The sequence below is a fragment of the Aricia agestis genome, chromosome 4, assembly GCF_905147365.1.
Source record: "Aricia agestis chromosome 4, ilAriAges1.1, whole genome shotgun sequence".
In the NCBI taxonomy this organism is placed as follows: Eukaryota; Metazoa; Arthropoda; class Insecta; order Lepidoptera; family Lycaenidae; genus Aricia; species Aricia agestis.
Window position 1 is genome coordinate 20695677 of NC_056409.1, and position 22899 is coordinate 20718575.

At 39.1% G+C, this 22899-nt stretch overlaps 1 protein-coding gene across 4 annotated transcripts in view; it reads right to left on the bottom strand.

The window, feature by feature from the left end:
* Nucleotides 1-518: 518 nt before the first annotated feature.
* The window catches only part of LOC121726239 (flocculation protein FLO11), a 257477-nt gene continuing 235096 nt past the window's right edge, over nucleotides 519-22899 (bottom strand). For 3 of the 4 annotated variants that reach the window (XM_042113496.1, XM_042113497.1, XM_042113495.1), the window contains 12 exons: nucleotides 20196-20324; nucleotides 6169-6312; nucleotides 5582-5720; nucleotides 4888-5096; nucleotides 4072-4647; nucleotides 3765-3992; nucleotides 3346-3547; nucleotides 2845-3018; nucleotides 2304-2542; nucleotides 1696-1809; nucleotides 1528-1616; nucleotides 519-991 (listed from right to left, as the gene is read on the bottom strand). In XM_042113496.1, coding sequence (XP_041969430.1) covers nucleotides 829-991; nucleotides 1528-1616; nucleotides 1696-1809; nucleotides 2304-2542; nucleotides 2845-3018; nucleotides 3346-3547; nucleotides 3765-3992; nucleotides 4072-4647; nucleotides 4888-5096; nucleotides 5582-5720; nucleotides 6169-6312; nucleotides 20196-20324 — 2406 coding nt within the window. In that variant the 3' untranslated portion in view covers nucleotides 519-828. The remainder of the gene's footprint in view (nucleotides 992-1527; nucleotides 1617-1695; nucleotides 1810-2303; nucleotides 2543-2844; nucleotides 3019-3345; nucleotides 3548-3764; nucleotides 3993-4071; nucleotides 4648-4887; nucleotides 5097-5581; nucleotides 5721-6168; nucleotides 6313-20195; nucleotides 20325-22899) is intronic. The other variant, XM_042113498.1, reaches the window with a different exon arrangement.

A 22899-nucleotide genomic window follows, 5' to 3' on the forward strand; every position in this document is an offset into this window, starting at 1 on the left:
CTAGTAGGTTTCGGTGCGGACAAAGAATTACATTCAATTCCTTAACACTACGAGCGCGACGCTCTAGCCTCGTCGTGACTAGAAAATAAATAAAAACATAACAAGATGAGCAAACACTAAACAGGCTAACCGAGCTGGGCTCGAACAGAATCGAGGTAGTGTAGTTACCACACAGTATCACACGGCCGGCCTCGACGATCGCCGACCACCGACGACAACCGTACGATCATGGAAAATGCAGCGTATTAATTGTTGTCTTCTACTATACTCAGAGATTGCTAAAATTGCTCTTCTTTCTTCCATCGTGTCGTCATGTGATCGTCGGTGGTCGGCGATAGTGTAGGTCGGCTCTAACATCCGACCGACTATATACATCACACTGAAGTTACAAATTCTTCGAGTCGCTCCTACTCTAGTACTTTAGTCCTTTATACAAAATATTTCCTCCGAGACTGTCAAAATACCCATCTATCCTTATCTAGCCTCTAGTCCCTAAGCCTCCCCGTAGATCCCTTCGCTATAAAACTACTCTGTGATTGTACTCGTTAATACGAATAAATGCCACGTCCTAGCATTTCGACTGAACCGAAGCGACTTAAAAAGTAACTTTACTCACTCGATCGAACAAAAAATGGTCGGCGAAGTTCATTGAGAATGAAAATAAATGGTGTACAAACATTTCAACAAAACGTGCCCTCCGAACGGTGGAAGCGCAGAGAATAATTTAAAGGTGGACAGCGACAAAGGCGAGGTCCGAGCGGGCAGAAATCAAAGGAAAAGAATTCGGCCGCCGCCGACCGCCGCCGCGCGGGGACAGAACGAGTGAAGCTATTTCGTGAGCAATTTGCTTTGATATTCGCCAGTCGCTCGGAATCTGTCGTCGGATTTCTCGACCTTTTCATAAGGCTTTTCGAGGCGCCGCTTGGGCTCGGCGTCGAGAGGCCGGTGCGACTTCATGTGGGCGCTACGACTTTTTACTTTGTTAAATACTCTGAAACATAACGGGAAACGAATTAGGCGACAGAAAACGCAGGCGAAGGATGCGAACAAAGCGAAGCGGCAAGCGTCACGACACACAACCCCCCACCGTCCTACGTCTACGTGCAGTAAATAAATATTCTCTTACGCGACGGACGTCAATATCTATAGGAGTACATAAAATATGAGTATTTACATGACATAGGGTGGTCCCTGGGACAGTAATGTACAACGTTACAACGTAGGTCACGTGCATACAAAACTAATTTGCGTACGTCGACGGAACGTCGCTCGAGGATTACGTCGCGAATCCGACGTGTCACAGGAATCTTGCTATGTCGAACAAATTACATACTAGGCGCCCGCACCGAGCGGCGAAAACGGCTCGGCGGCACAAACATCACGATGCACCAGATGCAAAACAGCGCTACTCCTGCACCGTGTTAGTTTCACCAAGCAGGTCAACGCATGCGCAACGAGTGAGACCCAGTAGCCCAAAAAAAGTTCTCTGCCCGTCCCCAGAAGCTTGGCATCCACTCGGTCACTTACTTCCCGCATATCTTGCAGGGGAACTCCTCGCCCTCGAAGGCGGCGGGCGGGGGCGAGGCGCAGGGTGCCGGGGCCGTGCCTAGCGGACCCTGGAGGGACAAGACCTCGTTAGCCCTAGCACTAAATCAATCTGAAGATAAATTGCAGTCCGTTTTTGGCGGGGCTTACTTGGGGGACCTGCGCGTCGTGCCAACTCCTGAGGTACAGCGTCTTGTAGTCCCTCGTCACCTTCTTCCAAAAGTAGTAAAATTGCACACATTGCTTCGAATCTTTGGTCTTCACCTGAAACAGAAAACGCCCATATAATTGTTGTCAAGGGTGTTGTCGTTGGAATTGACTAAATAATTAATTTAAGCTTCAGCTCTTATGTAATAGTCACTTAAGAGATGAAGTTTAGCTAAATTAAGTATTAGACATTTTTAAGATACCAAATAGTTTAATGAGGTCGTTAAGTTCAGCATGACCTAAAGTTACCCTCTAAAACCCAGATCGCATACTTATTAAATGCTTTGAACACTCTCTTGCAATAGACAACTCACTACCCCGTTGTTTTTAAATTTATTCATGACAATGGATACAATTCCTTAAGTCGAGTATAGTACCGTATAGTAGTAGTACAAGGTTATTCCTAGGCAGACGAGGGAAGTTTGGTCGCGTTACGTCAAACCCAAATTACAATTAACATTGAATTGACATGATCCGACCAAATGACGTTGGTTTGTCAACTGCCTAGGAATCAATTTCCTCGAACAGTCAGTTATGTTGGTGCTACTCACCATCTGCGCTATCCTGTAGAAGTCCTTGTCGTGTGCGGCGAGGCCGGCGAGGAAGGCCTCGAGCTCGGCGGGCGCCCACCGCGCGTCGTGCTGCTGCGGTGCGGCGGGGCGCGACATGAGGCGCAGCGTCGCGGCGCGCACGTCGCCGCCGCACTCGCCCAGCGTCTGCAGCGCGAACTCGCGCGTGTGCCCGCCCACCGGCATCGCCGCGCACATCGCCAGCTCCATGAACATACGCACTGGAACAATAAATTTTAGGGTAAATTAACATTTAGGGTCGATGCTCGATTTCTGGTATGAAGGAACATTTAGGTTTAGCTTTCTGTTGTTGCTATTGTTTATCGGGGTATATAGTTACGTAGGGAAAATTCTGGATTTTTTGAATTTCCTGTGACAATGTATTGCAATGCTTGGGAAACCTTTCAATAAGGAGAAATTACTTAGTGCAAAAAAACAATTTCGAAAAACTTCTCACTGCACTTGATTTCTGCTGTTCTGGAAATGAGTTAGCAAATAAAATTTTACGTCAAGGTTAACCCACCTTCATTATCATCCAGCGCGTCGTTGATACCGGGGTCCCATAGCAGCTGCTCGGGCGCGCGGTGCAGGTCGACGCGGTTGTTGCACATCTCCGGCAGCGCCGCCTGGTGCTCCGGCCCGATGTTGATGCGCGGCGCCGGCTCCTCCGCCGTCACGTCCGCTTCCGCTTGAAGACCTGCAATAGGAAATTTGAATTAAAGGCCTATTTTTTTATAAAATAAGGGCGCAAACAAGCAAGCGGGTCACCTTATGCACCTGCAACCACCGTCGCCCGTCGGACAAGAGCTGCAGGTGAGTTGCCATATATTTTAATATATAATAAATAATATATAAGAAGAACAGGAATTAGCTCGCATATCAAAAACAAGTCAGGACAGCTTGTCTTCTTATTCAATCAGCATATGTCTACTTTTGATATGCCATGCTTCGTTTTAGCATGAGAAGGGATAACGCGCGAACAGACTAAAGTTTTGCCTATATGTGAAAGAAATTCTCTGCTTACCACTCGACAGTTCAGCCAGTAGCCCCGTGCCATCCCTGTCCGGAGGCAGCATCGGCTGCGGGGTATAGTGGGAGTTGGATCTTCGTATCCGCGAGCGGCACGGGCCCGCCGGCGACGCGCGACGTTTCCGCCGCGGTGACGCCGGCACGCTGCTCGGACTTAGGAACACTGCGGGCACTGACTCTCTTCCCTCAACACATACCTAGGGAAATGGAGCAACATGTAAAGAGTCTTATACTAAACGCTACTAAGCTTAGGGCGTCTCCTAAATAAATCAATCTTCACACAAGAGTTTGGTTTTGAAGCCACAAACCTGGCACTTGTTCTTCTGGTACTAAGATTCAGAGTATGATAGCATAGCACTAAAACACTCACATAATTTATGAGTTCCACTATCGATAGAGAATAGAAACTAGTACCTGTAGTGACGACGTATCTTGATGCCATTGATGCAATGACGTGCTAGCGGGGGAGATGCGGGACTGTCGCCGCAGCGGCCGTTGGTGTGAGAAATCTCGTGGATTACTGGACAACAGAGGATCCTCAGAATTAAGCATGATCCGTCGTGCCGTCGTCGACGATTCTAACGTGTACGCATCTAGTGACCTACATTCTTCGGGCAACACCTCCTCCAAAGCTTCCTCGACCTAAAACGATAAAATCAATGAAGCATAAACATGGTATTCATCATTGTGAAAATCTCGTTTGGTATAAGTTATAACATACCTCCTCTTGGCTCGACATAGTGGCAGTGAAGAATGCAGCCGTGAGAGGTGAGGACGCTCTCGGGACCGTGTGCGCCGGGGAGTGGGCATCGTGCGACGCCGGCGGGGTCGGGTAGGTGAGACCCGGCGACGGCTCCGGCTGGGTGGAGTAGCTCCCGCTCGGAGAAGCAGCGTAATTCATAGGCGAGTCCCCCGTACTATACGACAGTCCAGGCGAGCTATCCGCGTACCCTAGTCCGGGAGACGCCACGGGGGATCCACCGTGACACGCTCCGAAGTCAGCTAAGGATTCTGGCAGCGGTGAGTTGAGTACTGCTGCGAGCCGTCGACTCGATGGGTAGGTGACGGGGGATCGGTCTCTTATTGAAGCAGCGACCGTTGCGTAGTCGTCTAAGGAAGCGAACTCCTCTAAATGATCTCCCGCCGTCGTGAATTGGAACGTGTCTTCGTTCAGCGCCGGGGAAAAGTACCCGTCGTCGGAGTTGAACGACACGCCGAATATTTCTGGTCGGAAATTTAAATCCTGCGATCCTTGCGGTGATGCCTGTCCTGGGTCTGATGCCGCCCTTTTCACAACCTATAAACATAGAAAAATCTTACTAAAACTTTCTTCCAGGATATAGCCATTGAAAGAATTTATTCACTGCCTATGAATGATGGAAGACCTACATCATTTGGTCGGGTTATGTAAATTCAATATCCAGTTGTTATCTATCCGCTGGGTGTAACGCAATGCAACTAAATTATGTAGGTTCACCGATATGAATCAATTTCTGTGATAGTATCGATAGTTTGGGCAATTTAAATATTCTATTACCTTGGTCTTCTTGAGAAGCTCGATGAGCGTCGTGTCTCTCTGTGTTGCGGTGGCATTGGCGACTGTGACGACTGGCGGCGCCCGCGGTGACACGAACTGCGCCGTGGTGGCGGCGGGCGACGCGGGCGATGACGTTCTGATTGTGGATAGCGGTGGAGGGGCGGGGGTCACGAACGCCGGCCGCGTCTGCACCGTACTCGTGACTGTACCTAAAGAAAAAAAAATAGTAGTTAAAAATCACTTTTTTAATTTTTTTTAATTAACAAATTGCACACTGCATTGTCGTTGGCTCTTAATACGTAAGCAAAGTTTCAATTTATGGAGTACACTGGAGATAGATAAAAATCATGCTCAAAGATATATACATACATACAGCCCAAGCCAATAAAATCGTGTTAAAAAAGGTAATTAAAGTAAAGTAAAGGAAAAAAAACGTAACGCAATTTTAATTTTGTATTAATAGCGGATTCATGATAATTTTACAATAAGATTTTGGTGCAATATTTAATGTGTTTTAGGATGATCTATTTTAAAAACGTCACGTAATTTTAGATTGTACTTTTGTAAGAGTAATTAATGTCAAAATATCGAGATTGGGTAGTTTAAATACAATTTAAACATCTGTAAATTTTGTCATTTCACTTGAAAACTCAGTGTAATCTTAGCGCGAATAGACTATAATATGTTGTAAAACCTGTGGCTGCTGTGCTGGCTGCTGTTGCTCCTCGTCGGCTGATGATTTTCTCCTCGATGAGCGCTCGTATCGACACCGACGCCGTCTGCAGTGGCGGCCCTGTTGATTCTTTCTTGTCCAACTTTTTACTGTCTGAATCCTGTGAAAATAAGTACCGTATATAATATTTTATAATAATGCTCTTTAGTACTGAAAAAAAAAACTGTTCTAGTATGGAATTACATATTGTACTAATTGGGCAAATGAATAGACTTGTATCCCTATAGAATAGGCAGCGTTTAGTTTAGGTGACTGGCAACTTTTACTTTTTAACCGACTTCCACAAAAGAAGGAGATTCAAGGGAGTCTTCTGTCTTACTTAAGTTAAAGATCACTTCTATGACCGAACTATACAGTCTTATCAGTATGTACTATCAGACAACTTTATTTATAGACTGGTGGCTAACTTACGTAATTTTTAGGGCTATGTGAAGTCCAGCCGAAATATAACGAGTCCCGACATGACCCGACTTAATAAAGAAGGTTCGCCATCTGCCCACTAATATATATCTCTAATGATACTGACTATGATAAGCATATTATATTACCTTCTTAAAATACCCGCCGTGCAGCCTCATGTGACCGTTAAGGGCAGGTATGTTCTTGAACTTGCGGTGGCAGAGGTTGCATTCTACCGGTTTGTCGCCCGCCTTGCCCGGCACGCTCGCGGGCTTCGGACTCCCTGTGAGCGTCTGGAAGTAAACGAGAGCTATGTAGGTTTCATTCATGAACGGGTATGAAGGTTTATATATGGCTTTCAATTAAATAATTGAGAGTAAGACAAATTTTAGCCTGGTCATATTACCGCCTTGTTCCAGTTATTTATATCATGCACAGGATTAGAATTTTGAATCCTATATTTTAAAAGTGGTAGGTGGTTTTAATTTACATATGATTATATTATGTGCTTCGTGTTTACATAAAGTTGTAACAGCTGTAGACTAAAATTGTCGAGTTTTTAAGCAATAAGTGCCTTTCATTTTTACCGACTTCCAAAAAGGAGGAGGTTATACGTTCGGCTGTATGTATCTTTTTTTTTCTATGTTCAACGATAACTCAGCCGTTTGCGATCAGATTTTCAAAATTCTTTTTGTGTTGTATAGGGTTTAACTCTAATTTGGTACCATGTTCACAAAAGTGGTGATCTGATGATGGGATCCTGGAGGAATCGAGGGGACTCCTTGAAATTTGTATCAAAACATATAGTGATTTCAATTTTTTCTGAAGCATTCGAGGTAACTGCTACCAAAAAGTAAAATTTTGCAACAGATTATACCCTGGATCCGAAGGTACCCAACAGAACTTTTGAATCCTTATAGATACAGGTTCGGGGATTTCGGCGTTGTTTAAACAACTGAAAGCATAAGCCAACACATCAATTTATTTCATCATTATCATCAAAATCATTATTATGCCATGGGTCATCGCATTATGACCCAATTATTGATGCTTTTCGTGATATTTTGCATCGAAGCAGATGTTTTTGATGATTATTTCGCTGTTTGTGGACCGATTTTCAAAATTCTTGTGTTGTTGTATAGTGTATAAGCTTGATTTTGTATAATAATTACGAAAATGGTGAGCTGATGATGGGATCTATGAGCAATCGAGGGAAATCCTTGAAATTTATCAAAATACTCATAGTGGTTAAAATGTTGTTTCTAGTAACGTAAACATATGTTACGAATAAGAGAAAGTTCATACGAAGGTGTCTCTTGGTCCAAAGGCACTGAACAGAACTCCTGAACCATTAAAGATAAAAGTTTTTAAATTGCAGCATCGCTTAGATAACTGCAAGCATTTACCACAAATTCGCTTACAGTAACATAATGTGAATAGTTAACATTCGTAGTGGTTATTAACGCATAAATCCTTATCTTGTAGATAACTAAAAAGCGTGAAATTATTATTTTTAACAAAAAATTAAAACCGACTTCCAAGGTAAAAAAAAGTAAGAGTTATTTAATACCTTTTAGTTCATATTATTATTGTTTTTACCTTGGAAGTCGGTTTTAATTTTTTGTTAAAAATAATAATCGTATATTTAGGAGGTTTGAGAAATCGTATCGAGCGCATTAGAAATGAAGCACCTAATTAACAGAAAACTCAAACAAATCAGAGTCAAAAATGGTTCTATTTTCAAAAGCGGACGGAGCCCGAAAGATTTCAAAACTTTCTAATTTCAAGGTTCGAAGTTATCCGAGCGGGTCGTTAATATTCCAAGTTAATTAATGGATTTTGATGAGGAGGGTGGGTAATTATAGGTCAATCCGAGACGTAAACAATTAAGATCTCGTATATTTTGAATTCGTGACGTAAATATTTTATTACCGGCCCAATTCGAGATATTATTTCTCTTCAATTCCTTGGCTTTTCGGAGCTTCGACACAATGGGTGATTCTACGGAGCCGCGTGATCGTGTTGGTTGAATAGATATATATAATTTGTATAACTTCAAACTAAACTTAAGAACGCAATACAAGGAAAAATACGTATAGTTGGTTTTACTGCTAATAGCAAATTCATCAAAAATAGTGATATCATGATTTGTACTTCTGTTATGTTTTAGTAGGCGAAAAAGGGGGAGGATGGGCTACGCAGTGCAGTAATTCATGTTGAATTTAAATAGCAAATTTAATTACCCTCTCCCTACTCCCCCTCTACCGCACATCGGCGAAAGTTCCGGAATCCGCTCACCTACATCTGTCCCGATTACCTCTAGTTTGCGGTAGTCGACGGGTTAAATTCTATCGAACTATTCGCCTGTTCTAACTGGAATGCATCGTGAAGGTTCGATTTTATTTTCACTTTTAACCCATTTTACTTGACTAAACGAATTGTGTGTATTGTATTTTTTTACCTTTTGGCACATACATAAACAGCTGATTTAAAGAAAAAATATTTGTCTCTAGATATTGCCTGCAATTATTTTGCGCCGCAAATATTTTAGAACCTATACTAGGTATGTCCTTTTCAAAAACTCACAACAATTATCTTTATAACGAAATAAGCCAAAGTCTGTTCATTATGTAAGATGAAGACACACCAGCAGACGCTCTTGCTTTTAGAATATCTAATTATGTATATAAAATTATCGTGTCACAGTGTTTGTGTGCGAACACCTCCAAAACGGCTTAACCGATTTTAATGAAATTTTGTATGTACGTGTCCTTAGGCCTGAGAATAGGTTATTATTTGACGACGACGACCTCTATGGCTCAATTGGTCGAGTGTGTGGCAGCTCAAGCCGGGGGTCGCGGGTTCGAATCCCGCCGACGGAATAAAAAGTTTTCAATGATCCCGGGTCTGGATGTGTATTTAATATGTGTATGAATAAAATTCTTAAATATAAATGTATAGTATAAAAGTATTAAATATATTTCCCCTGTCTGGTACCTGTAACACAAGTCCTTCAGGTACTTAGCACTGGGCCAGACTGACGTAGTGTGAAGCGTCCATAGATATTATATTATTATTTAATATTATATTATCTACTTTTTATATTGATACTAGAAATTATTTTTAAGGCAAAACAACGTTTGCCGGGTCAGCTAGTTTTGTATAATTATAATAATTTATAATTATACAAAACTAGCTTTAAACTTTAAAAAGATATAGATGACGAATATTAATATATTCGTCATCTCTATCTTTTTAAAGTTTAACATAACTTCTACTGTTTCAAGCACAAATTGTTTCAACATAAACAAATAACATTTCAAATATATTGTTTCGATATAAACATTACTAGCATTTTAACATATTGAGTGTACAATATGAGACCGTGTACTTTGTCACACGTGGATGAACATGAACGTATCATTGTCGTTCTTTGAGATCTCCTATTGGCACTTTACATGTCTGTGAGACGACACAATTCTTTATGAGCTTATACTTGGCACTCAAGTCGTAAATAAGTTATGACTGCTATTAATAAAACGTTATAATTTAGCGAAACGTTTACTTTTAGGAAATTAGAACTGCAATACTGCAACGCATACGTGATACAAAAAGTAGGCCAGAAAAATTTCAAATTTGTATTAACTAGTAACTACATCGCAATTATTAATTATTACTAGGAGTAAAACGTGGGCTGGTACACTTAACTGTCGGGTAACACTCATATATCCCAGTATAACATTTAAAACCTTTCTGAAGTAATTTATTTAATTTTTTGCCAGCCCTAACGGGCGCCATTAGGGCTCGTTAGGTCGCAGCTGGCGTCTACGGCGTAGCGCGCTACGGCGTAGCGCTACGGCGTAGACGCTACATCACGCTTGTAAAGCGGTTAACACGTGCTCCCTAATTAGTTGCGATTTTAAACTCCGAGGAGTACTTTAACATGAAGCATCACCTTTAAGCGAGTAGGAATGTTAAATAAATTTTGTATCATTTGTTTTTTGCTAACTACTAATTATAGTAATAATGGCGAACCGAGTTCGATATCGGTGGTCAACTTCATTGAGAGGAGGCTATTTAAGAGTTATTTTTTATTACATAGATGTATGTTTAATACATGTGGGCAATTTCTGTTTCTCCACACTCATGACCCAGTGGGACGGATGACCGATACGAGCGGCAGGAGATCTCAGATCAGGCGCAGGACCGACTTTTTATATGTCTATTCGACGCATATCTGCTTCAAGTTTGATGATTAACAAACTAGTAATCATCAAACTTGAAATCAAACAAAAGAGAATTTAATGTGGGAATCGTGCTAACGACCAAGTTGATAGCTAAACTTTAAACGACTATGACAGAGTAATTTATTAAAATAATTAATAAACCATAATACTTCAAACACTCACTAAAAATTAGTCGTAGTAGAAAAATCGCTAGAAATGTAAACCTTACCTTAGGCTTGCCAACGTTTGGTGTTTGGAACAACTGTGTGATCCAATTGTCCATCTTAGCACAATAAACCAAACCAAGGACCACGACAAGATGTTGATCACACGGTACACTATAATGGAGTGAGACAAGACATTGGGATGATATAAGATGACCCCGTCGCGAATTAAAATCGGACGGGGGTCATTTGCATCCCCTAATTTTATGCATCCACCTGTAGTAGCCCTCGTGCAAGCGAGATTAGACTGTAATTTGACGGGTCTAAAGTTAAATTTTGAGTGGGTTGTTTTAAGAATTGCTGAGGAATAAGAATTAATTTTGCGATTGCTTGTAATATAATTTTGATGGATCAAATCACGTACTTTTAAACCATCAAGAACGTCTTAACAAAATTATTAAAAAAAAATTGTAAGTAGATATTTATTTTCTAATTGTGATCATTTCTTATTTATAGTTGTTAATATTTAAATACAACGTTAAGCCTTAAATTTTATGTAAAATTAAAATATTTAATTTATAATATTTCACTCAAATGTTCATACTTTAAGTTAACATTACAGAAAAAAAACATTAAAATTATGAATACATTGTACGTCGAAGGACGAGGGGTTGGACCCTGCACGTGGCGGGTCAGGGGTCAGACGCCGCAACAATAAATTACATTATTTATGGACGCTCACTGGGTCATAGGTCAACCAATTAGTGGAGGCCATAACGATTATAATTAAACTTATCGATATCGGCTTATATTGGTGTTATTGCTCAAGTGTGAGCTTATTGCTACTGTGTACTTTTTGCAGGATTATAAATATTAACGTTAGCTAACAACTGTCGTAATGTAGGCAGTAGCCTACACTAATAAAACACTATTTTTCGTGCACTTTTTCCACTATATTCAGAAATAATTATAAATTTTAACAAATTACACGACCGGTTTCGTAATAAAATAGTGTTTTATTAGTGTTCAACATGAATTTCCACCAAGAACCAACAGTACAATCAATTACATATGTTACCTACTGCCTACAGTCCGAAGGACGAATCAAGCGCGCGAAGCTCCACACTAAATGTCAAAAATTGTATGAAATTCTGTGCCTCGTTGTTTGGATATATCTTAGTTTACTCGAAAGTAGTGTTGTACCTTATTATTGCTAATGTGTGATGAGTGAAATAGTGTGGTAGATACACTAGGATGATAACTTCATAGGATTTCACATAAACTATAACTATAAAGCATCGCTAAGTTTCAACTTTCATGGTGTCGAGGGCCTTATGTCAAATAATACATTCCATACTTTTTTTATTCTTGATTATCAAAATAATTATCGAATGCAAGTTGACTAAGGTCTAAGTTCCCTAGTACATCGACAGGCTGTTATTGACGTGGCATTGTGGCGACGAAAAACGTTATGCGTTTATAACTAAAGAGTCTGTTGACAGGGCCATTATTTTAGGCATGACGATTGAATAGTCACTTGTTTTTATACCTAGACTAATTCATAATATCCATTTTTGGATCAATTTTATTGTGCAATATTATTGACCGTCTAGGGTTAATATTGAACGCGCCCGCCTTTTAATCTTGTTGTAAAATAAGTTGTTCAATATATATTGTGAAAATTGGTCGTTTAGGGGCCCGCTAATACAAAATATTGCTTGTTAGAATAATTACCATTTCTACTAGCTTTAACGTAATTAGATTATGATGACAGAGCACATCTTATCTAAACAATTTTATTTCCAAAATGATACGTAAACAAACAGAACTGGAACACAAAGTTTGTTCCGGGACGAAATGATGAAACTGTTCCAGTACAAGTTGATAGAATCAGCGAAATCCCGAGTTGTTTTGTCGGCCGGGGGGTGTTGGAGGTCCAGGGGGTAGAGGGTGACGTCATGAAATATTCAGCGGCGTACTGACAGCTAGCGGCGCGAAACATCTAACTCACGAACTTGTATTTACTACTCCGATACCATACCAAAGTTTTGCGTACATTTTTGTGATATTTAGTATTTGGAGTCGTATATCATATTATACGACTCCAAATACTAAATATCACAAAAGTCGTATATATTTTGACGTGGGAGAGCCATGCTTCGGCACGAATGGGCCGGCTCGACCGGAGAAATACCACGGGCTCATAGAAAACCGGCGTGAAACAGCGCTTGCCCTGTGTTTCGCCGAGTGAGTGAGTTTACCGGAGGCCCAATCCGCTTTTCCCCTCCCTACCCTCCCCTATTACCCTATTCCCTCTTAAAAGGCCGGCAACGCACCTGCAGCTCTTCTGATGCTGCGAGTGTCCATGGGCGACGGAAGTTGCTTTTCATCAGGTGATCCGTTTGCTCGTTTGCCACCTTATTTCATTAAAAAAATAAATAAAAATAAAGATATTTTGTGAGCAGTGCCGATTTTAGTGCCCTGGGCGAAATTTCTTCGGTGCTCAGGATGTCAGAAGTGCTTTAGCTGGAAGGGGCGAAAAGGCAAGGCTATAAAGGGATTCTAAGATTAATTACTGTAGCTTTAGAATTATATTCATAAGTAAAATATATGAATGAATGCAATATACTTTATTGTGCGCAATCACAGTTACTATAGAATGAAAGCATAATATAAATTAACCTTTCAGTAAGTGCCAAAATCTTTGCAAAAATGTAGGGTACGTGGTGTGCAAAAAAAAAAATGGCGCCCGGCCTACCCTCTTTGTACAAATAATGTAATAACCTTACATCTAATCCATATTCTATGTTTGTGTAAAAAATATTATAATATATGTTAAATTTTCTATCTATCAAGCCATCATAATATAGTATTTAGTCAGATGTGATATTCGTCTCACCACTGTAAACTTTGAAATCTATGTTTCTAACTATTTCGCAACAAATATATTAATACATTATTATAATCTCAATAACACAGAGCTATACAAACTGTTTATGTAAACAATTCTTTGAAATAACTTAACTTGTTATCATTAAACAGATAAGAGATAAGAGTAACAAAAACCGGTTTTGGTATTATACACAAGCAAACTTCGTCCTTAGTCCAATACAAATAAAGTTCAAAATGGCCGCGGCCGGCAAAAAGCCGTTATAAATAGGTAATTTTTATCTTGATTGTTTTACTAAAACGATACTATTATATACTATTACTAGGATCTAAATCGTTTTGTACACGATAATATACGCTTTTAACGTTAATTATTTACAAAAATATTAAACAAATCGCGTTCAAATCACATAAATAAAAACCAAATTTTCTCGTGTAAACTAGAAGTTATTACGATGTAAGTATTTCTTTCAAATGATTATCTAAAACTATTTATAAATTATAATTAATAAATTAAACTATTTTACTACTTACATTCGTTAAATCCATCAATAATATCAAACAAATAACATAACATGGCAGAACACACACGAAAAATTCACGATTTTCAAATGACTGACAAATATTCGTCGACAACAGATTGTATAATATTTTGCATTCAGAATGTGGCAAATTTATCGTAGATCATAACTAACCAAACTTCTTCATACAAAATACGTGGGAGAGCCATGCTTCGGCACGAATGGGTCGGCTCGACCGGAGAAATACCACGTTCTCACAGAAAACCGGCGTGAAACAGCGCTAGCGCTGTTTTTCGCCGAATGAGTGAGTTTATCGGAGGCCCAATCCCCTACCCTTTTTCCTTCCCTACCCTCCCCTATTCCCTTCCCTTCCCATCCCTACCCTCCCCTATTACCCTATTCCGTCTTAAAAGGCCGGCAACGCACCTGCAGCTCTTCTGATGCTGTGAGTGTCCATGGGCGACATGTCTAGTATATATGGATTTGTAAAACAACTTGAAATAGGATATTTTTATATTTTTTAATCGGATTTTATCGTTTCAATGAGCATAAAAATCTTTGAAGTGCTTCGGAAAGTGTTCTCACATAAACCAATATTATACGGCATACGGCACTGAATTACCGTTTTAATATATCTGTAAAATTACGGGAGTGCACCTGAATTTATAGGCGGGAATAAATTCTAATATTTTCGATGCGCTTTCTTAAGATGGCGGATGCAATTTCCTCAGCCTCTGCCCCAACAACCGGCTCGCAGGTGCTCCGATGGCCCCTTGTATTTATAACAGAACATTCCCCAAACTTTATGTTTCAAATATTTTACCTGTGAATTTCAAAAGTATTTTATATGAAAATTTACCTTATATTAACTTTTTAAAGCTTCAATATTAGGAAACAGGTTTGTTGGGGTTTGTGTAGTAAATTTTCACGAGTAAAATAAGACGGGAAAAGTCCATGAGACTGGCTGATTTTAGGTCGATTATTTTCGTGAACGTTATGTGTATCAGCGTTATTCGTTGGGGAATCCCCGTGCTCTAGTAGCTACTCAATTAAAGACAAAAGAAATAAGTAGAGTGATGATTACTCGATATACACAGATTACATAAAATTTTGAAAATCTTGGCGCAAGTAGGCCTTACAAGTGCACTCAGAGACTTAATCTTATATCTTTAAATGAGCAATTCTTGTATATATATACAAGAATTGCTATATTTTCTAAACAGCTAGTAATTACTTAACTGATTTGTTGAAAAATATGACGTAACTTCCATACTTTTACTTTCAAAATCTCCATTAAATTAAACTTAAGTTACCATTAAATAGCTCTGAGTGTAGGCGTTAGTACAATAACTCTGAGACTTCTCTTATCTCGCTCTGCGTATTGATGTTGCTACACGTCATCAATTACAGAGCATGTTGCATTCACTATACAAAAATATTTCCGCCATATCCAAAAGTTAATTTGTAAAACACTAATGATGTGTCGAGAGTGCGGGCGAATTCGGTTTAATTTTACCTCGGGCTCGGGCGGCGGACAGCACGCTCTGTATTAATCGCGTAATCATATGTCCACAATGAAGTTAGGTTTTGTTGACCACAACGCCGCCATTTTGTTTTTTATACCATTTTTCGGGTTGTTGGTAATGTTATGCCTGGTATACACTCAGCCTGATTATTCCTGCCGCTGCAGGAAATAATATTATTGTTATACTACAGTAGGGTTAGATTTTTTTTAAATGAATTAAAGTCAGACGAGACTGTGGGACAGTAACGACTTTTTAGTTACATAATCTTTGTTTTAGGCAAAGTGCGTTACGTAATATGCACTAGATGTGATATGTTTACATAGGCGAAGTAAGCAAGCTAGTATTATATCCCCTATAGGCAGATACGTGGTCAGATTGACTTCTCCAACAAAGGTAGGGCTCCTTTGTTGCGATCAATTGGGAACATAATCTCGGCTGTACGTATTGTGCCGAGGGGCGCAACACGATACATATGTACGAGAGTTACCAAGATATGTTTGAGAATCATAATATAATACGTAGCATATACAGAATATACGCCTTTGTGGTTAAGAGCTTGGCGCTGGTACCGTTCGACAAGGCTTTATATGAATGTGTCAATGATGTCAATGGGCGCTGCTGGTAAAGTCTGCTGTCAAACACATATAAAAAAAAATGACGTTTTTGTATGATAGAAGCGTTTAGTTCCGTTTATCGCCACGTTCATATAGAGCCTTGTCAAACTGTATTGGAGGTCGTGTATTCGCTTTCCGTGTTGCAACCGCTAAAATTATTACCAATTTTAGTTAGGTTAGACCATTTCAATGTCTAACAAAAAGAAAACTGATTAATGCGTAGGATGGGCATGCAGAGGACACAATGAATTTAGCTTGAATTTCCCGACATCGTAATCGGGAGTTATTATTAGTACCAGTTGTATAAATAATGTATGCATCCATACTCCATACGATTCAACGGAGCTACTAATCGGCCTCTTTGTTTATACTAGGATCATGAAGTGTGCATTGCCTATTTTTGCCATTTAACTATTAGGAGCAATGACTTGTCTTTGGAAAAAAGAAGCAAACTCATTACTCATTAGACTGATTCCTGAGAAGGATCTCTATTCCTAGCTTTTTAAGGCACGGATATAAGGTTCATTTTAGTTACGGTGTAACCGTAACTAAATGAATTTACCATCTAGAGCAAGCGAATATAGCCCTCAAATACTACATGGATGGTTCATTTTCGAGTGGCATATTTTTCACTAATGTGATATAGGAGAATTCATAAGTTATTAACGTGGTGATTAGCAATTCGATCGCGAATCAGTGCGTTTAATTAGACGCGTGTTTACTCGGTATAAAACTGTTACGATATTTATATCGCTCAAACTAGCTATGTACAGTAGCACATAGTAATGTAATAGCATATTACATTTAATTACATTTCGATTAGGTCTAAATGCAATCTGAATCACTTTTACCGTGCACTGTAAATACCTATTTTGTGGTTGTTCAATGTTCATGTTTATGTAACTGTATTGATGAGATGACTTAGGCCCTCTACATACGAGGAGGCTAATCGATTTCACCGGACTCGTGTACACACACGGGAATGACCGAAAGTTTAGTCAGATCGGCCTGCGGTCAGTTCAACCGGATCGATCGGCCTTCCGGTATATTGGGGACATTAAGTCTACTTTTTAAACTTCGTTCACCGTTCACGTAGACGCTGTAAAGTTACACGAATTACCATTTATAGTTTCATTCAATACGCCGAAACAAGGCTAGAAGAATTTAATAATAAAAATCTCTTTGTTTAATTAGTTCCGACTAATTACAAACGCGCAAATCAAACGGGGTGATATCGACGTTATTACACGAATTCGAAGGACGCGACGTAATGAAGTGGCTCAAAGTAGATTTATCCGGTTCAAAGGCATTCCTCAATCCGCAGGGCCTGCCGCTGCCCGCTGCCCGCCGCCCGCTGTAATTATGAACCTGCGTCAGGCGTTATTGCCTGCAGGTGACGTCGAATCCGCCCCGATCAAAGTGAGTGCTTTTAATAAAGCCCCGCCGCTTTGTGATCTATTTTATATACCTCCCTGATTAATTATTGTTTTCTATGTACGTCGCTCGTCGATTCCATTCAATAGAATGCAATTTCGCATCGAGCGGGTCCGGTCTAAACTCACAATGAGAATGTTCAGCGTAAAACTCGCGCAGTTAATTAATAATATTTACACGGCGTTTTGGGGCGGGTTGGTAAATATTTTGTTAATTTTACGAGACTTTCGAGGGAATGTTATTAATCCACTCGTCGATATTCCACGAATTTGAGAGATAAGGCTTTAAGGACACGTCTCCGATGACTTTAGAAGATTTCGGAGAATTTTGAAAAATCAATATTTATATTATAATTTTTCAAATTATTATCACTATATAACTGACCGGGCAACGTGTTTGCCCATATGCCCGATTTTGAGTTTAATTTGCTAATTCTTACTATTGAACTCTCACACCAAATTTCATCAACATCCAACTGTTTTGTAAGAGTTTAACAACAAACACCGTGGAACTTTATTGTTATAAAATTCAAAAACACAATGACCAAGTCGAAGTCAGTTATAAAAGCAATAAGAGTCTAATCGCAACTGGCTCATTTCGCGAAATTCTCACGCGTTTAGATCAATTGAATCTGACCCTATAATAAATCCCATTTAACATGTTTTACGATCGCTTTTAATAATTCTAGTTGAGATTAAGCGGCCCCTCTAGCGACAGGTGGTGGCCTAATTATGCCAGTCGCGAATCCGCCCCTGTCCCACGTTACACTTTACATCGCTAATGTCTTCGTCCCTCCGCGCCGTGTAACGTGTTAGCATCAATAATGTATCAGAATAGTGCCATGTACTTACTGCACGAATACTCGTTCGAATTAATTAATTACTGCATTTTCAAATTATATATTTTATAAGATAGAACTTACGTTGTGGTAGGTAATTGTAAATCTATGACAACGAACTTGACTGCATTTCATTCTTAAATGTCGTTAGATTTGTTGTTTGCGCAAACGGAATACCCCGTTTCGCATAAATCTATGGTTAAGTAAAATAATTTCCACGGCTTTAATAATTTCCATGTCGGTAGTTTATTTCGTCTTATTGTAGTACAAATGGGGTGTGAATGCAGGTACAAAGCGCAATACAGAGTAACATAAAAGTGGAAACAAAGAGATATTTTTTGGTACTTTGTTGACTTTTTATATTTAAATATGAGCTAGTGAAACACAAAAGTGAAAAGTTAAAGTGCTTTTATTATAGCGCTCGCGTGATTTATTCAAAAGCGTGCATAGTCCGGGAGCCGAGGGGCGCGCCGAAGCAGGCCGATCAATGGCGGAGTTCGGCCGGCCGATCCGCGATGACCGCATTACCATAAGAATGGCCGGACCGTTCTCACGGAGCGGACTTTTGTTTTCCCTCGACCGGCCACATTAATATTCTGCTAGTATTCACAATGGCGAAATCGTCTACATCTATGGGAATCTGTGAGAATTCGCTCATCTCTTTACATATTTAAATCTCATTCAATGGCGATGTTGTATGGTTTTTGCAAATTAAATTATTCTATTTTCAATGAATAGCGCTGAATTAATTTAATTTATATTAAGCTGTTTGATACTGGTTCATTTGAATTTTATTAAGATCAAAGACCTTCAAGCAATAATAATATAATTATAAACTTTACTGTGCTGAAAATAGGATGGTGTAGTTTTTAGTAAGGTTTTATTGAGTAAGCCGTAAAAGTGAGGTTTAAAGTATAGTTTACTCATAAAATTAAACATATTTTTTAAACCTTTTTTTGTTTTCTAGATTAGTTGAATGCATAATAAAACAAAATAAATCAAATAATTCCTAATCCCTTTGACCTCCTTCATAACACTTTAAGGCCTGCTAAAAAGGAAAAGTGTGTCCTTTTGTCTGTCCTCGGTAAATATTATTCAGGCTTTCCGCCCACGTCGCGTTCACTCAACGGAAACTTTTAAATAATAAATTCGGAGTATCTTACCCGGGAATAGTTAGGTGTAATTTAAGCACCGGCTCTCCAACTACAAACGGGGGATTAACATCTTAAGGGCTAATTGTGAGAGCATGTTTATATGTACGAAAGATTCGTACGAATAATTCAATTAAAAACATAGCAGTGGATTTCAGGTAGGAGTTAAGTTTAGCCTCCTTATTAATAACAATATTTACACAGCGAATGAATGTCTGCTCGTCTGTCTGGCCTTTGAAAAGGTCAACGTACATACATAGACAGCAAACTTTGAATAGTTAATAGACGCTGAGTAAATTATCTTGATTCGTAAGAGGGTGGGCGTCTACAATTTCTTTGATAATAAAAATGTATTGGTGTATCTAGGTCTTTAATAATTTTGTTGAAGAAATACGACGCGCCTAATAAATCAGTATTTTTAGTAGTAGGTCAATCATAATCATTATTATAATTATTAATTTAATTGTGATTCTAATAGCATTATATGATCAAGAGGCGATGAGTGAAAATATAAGTGTTGATTGTTCCTTTAAATAATCCGCTCTTACGGCTTATAAGGCTACGTTTCCACCAGAGATATACGTTGCGAGGTATGTGTTTTTAAGATCCAATAGCATTGCTCGCTGAACGAGGTCACGTCAATGTAACGATTCTGTTGGTTTTCAAAAACCCATTCCTCGTGGAAACGCACCTCTGGTGGACAACCACATATCTGGTGGAAATGCGCACCAGCCCTAAAGTGAATACAAAATGAAAAAGGTTTCGACAGTTTCTTAAAACACGTGTGCTTACAATTACAAAGTTAACACTTACCGTGCCGGTCTTTGTCTTGGTGGGTTTGGGTTTCGGGCGGGCGGGCGGCGTGTGAGGCGCGGCCGGGGCGGGCGGCGTGCGGGGCGGGCTGCTCTCGCCGCTACTGCTCTTCTCTGAACTGCTGCTGGACTGTTGGCATATTATTTAACTTAATAAAGGGACAGAAATGAGACTTATTGTGGGACAAAGAACTGTCAGGTGATACTTTTTTAAATAAAATAAAGGGGGCAAACGAGCAAGCGGGTCAGCTGATAAAAAGCAGCTACGGTCGTATATGGACACTCGCAACATCAGATGAGTTGCACGTGAGTTGCCGGCTTTTTAAGAGGGAATACGCTGTCTTTTTGAAGGTTTGCAGGTAATGGTCGTGTTGGTAATGATAAATAAAAATATAAAAAAAAGTTTATTCCTTTTTGTATTAAATATAATTTTTGTAGCAAAAATGTCCATACAAATAGTCCTACTCGTTGACCTGGCACTGGTTTATGATTAGCCCGGGGAAAAGAACCGGCGTAAAATACTCATACAGCAATGATCACAGATATTTCATATAGCTACGAAACTAATTCTGAGTCGAGTACAAATTGTTAATAGTACAAAGTCTTTATACAATAACATTTTATCAAAAACCGTTAACAAGAACGACAACCTATCTGCGGGCTAGTCAAGCAAATTTAATGATTAAAAAGAAAAAAACGCGCCCCACTCGAATGAACGCTCGAACCGAAAAGAACTTTCTCAAAGCAATACAACTTAAGTCCCTTATTAAAAGTTCGCACAAAACATTCCCCGTTTGGATGTTTGTGGGTTTTTTCGAAGCCTTTAACGGCGGCGTGAAATTAAAAGCGAACAGCGTTCCGATTGGTTAATGAGGGCGGGCGGGCGGCGGGCTTAACATGCCGCTGGAGGGTTGCCAGTGTATCAGTGCCGGCGGAGGGATGGCCACTCATTTATTACGTAATTTTTGGAGATAATAATTTATGCCCAATTAAATTTTGCCCTATTAAACTTCGTGTGTCAAAAATTTGCTCTTTCAGCTCTGCTACTTTTTTAACGAGCATTTTTTTTTAACTAAGTATATAAAAATAAAATAAAATAAAAATTGTTTTATTTCTGAATAGTTTTTTAGAAAATACTTTCAGAACGTTGATCTACATGATGCCTACCACCGGTTCGGGAACTAACCCGGCGAGAAGAACCGGCGTAAGAAACTCGCAGGAACTCGCAGGAGAAGGAACACATTCACACCTTAAAGTATTATCACTCTGTTTTTGTACACCCTGCATAATAAATGTTATTGAAATTAGTACAGCAGTTCAATTCTGTACAGGTAACAGAGATACAAGCTTTCACATACAGTTTATTTATAATATTAAAAGTACGGATAGTCCATTTCATTTATTTTAGTATAAACTACATTTTAAACTAGGAGTCAGGGCTAAGGCACGGAAACATGAAAAATTTTGTATTTCTCAATTAAAAGTTCAAGTTTTGTGCTTTATCTCACGGCTTAAGCTGTATTAGTATTGAGACATAAAGTTTCTGTTAGTCAAATTTCTATTCAATAAAACTAGCTAGAGTCAATAGAATTTTACAGCTAAAACATAAAATTTTATATTTTTTATTGTAAACTGTAAAACCTGCAAAGCATATTTGCCTTATCCGTTTTATAGCGGAATACGATAAATAAAACGCTGTACTTTACCAAAGAGAGCGACGGTAAAAAATGTATACGGAACTAAAACTTTATTCCAAGTTGGCATATTTTATAAAAGTTTCGGCGCGATAAAGTAAATCTAGAGCTTCCTGACTTCGCGTCGTATTCGCAAGTCCTATTTACAGGCGGTATCATCGCAAGTTTGGACTTTGAAGTTACAAGTTATACATTGTAAATATTAACCGGAAGTCGGAACTCATTTTATATTCGTTAACAAATTATTATAATACTTTAAATGTTAAATTAGACTTTCTGGAATTCTGATACTGGGATTTGTTTTTATAAATAATATTTTATTTAGTGTTAAATATTGCCTGCTGCTTTGAGGCTACAAAAAAAAACCTAGCACCAAGTACTTACATTTCGTTCAGAGTTATATTTTTAGTACAGATGTGCCGATCATGACTTTGGCCGACTAGCCGACTAGCCGATTAGTCGGCTGCAAAGAAGCCGACTAATTGGCCGACCAGTCGGCCAAACCGATCATGGTTTCGGAAGTTTCTGAAACACTTCTGTCACTGCTGATTCGCGGGTAAGTCACACACGCCGCCTGCGAAGGTGTCGGATCGTGTTATGTAATACTTCGCGTACGTTACTTTTTTATGCTACTATTTTCATATTTAATACATGCAATCTTGATTTAATAATACATACTTACCTATTTTATTTATAAAACAAGGGGGCAAACGAGCAAATGGGTCACCTGATAGTAAGCAACTACCGTCGCCCATGGACATTAAATTGTTGTTAAAAACAATCGGGCTTACTACAAAAGATTTAAATACCCGTTGAACCGTTGATTAGAGAAAAATTCAGTACAAAATGGTCTCAAAACAACTGTTCAATAGATGTTTAATCTTTTTTGGTAAGACCGTATATAAAAAAAAATCTTTCCTAGCAAGTAATTTCAGAAACACTTCATTTAATTTTAAAATGTGTAAGACTTATGAAGTGTGATATGAATTATGAACACATTATAAAATATAA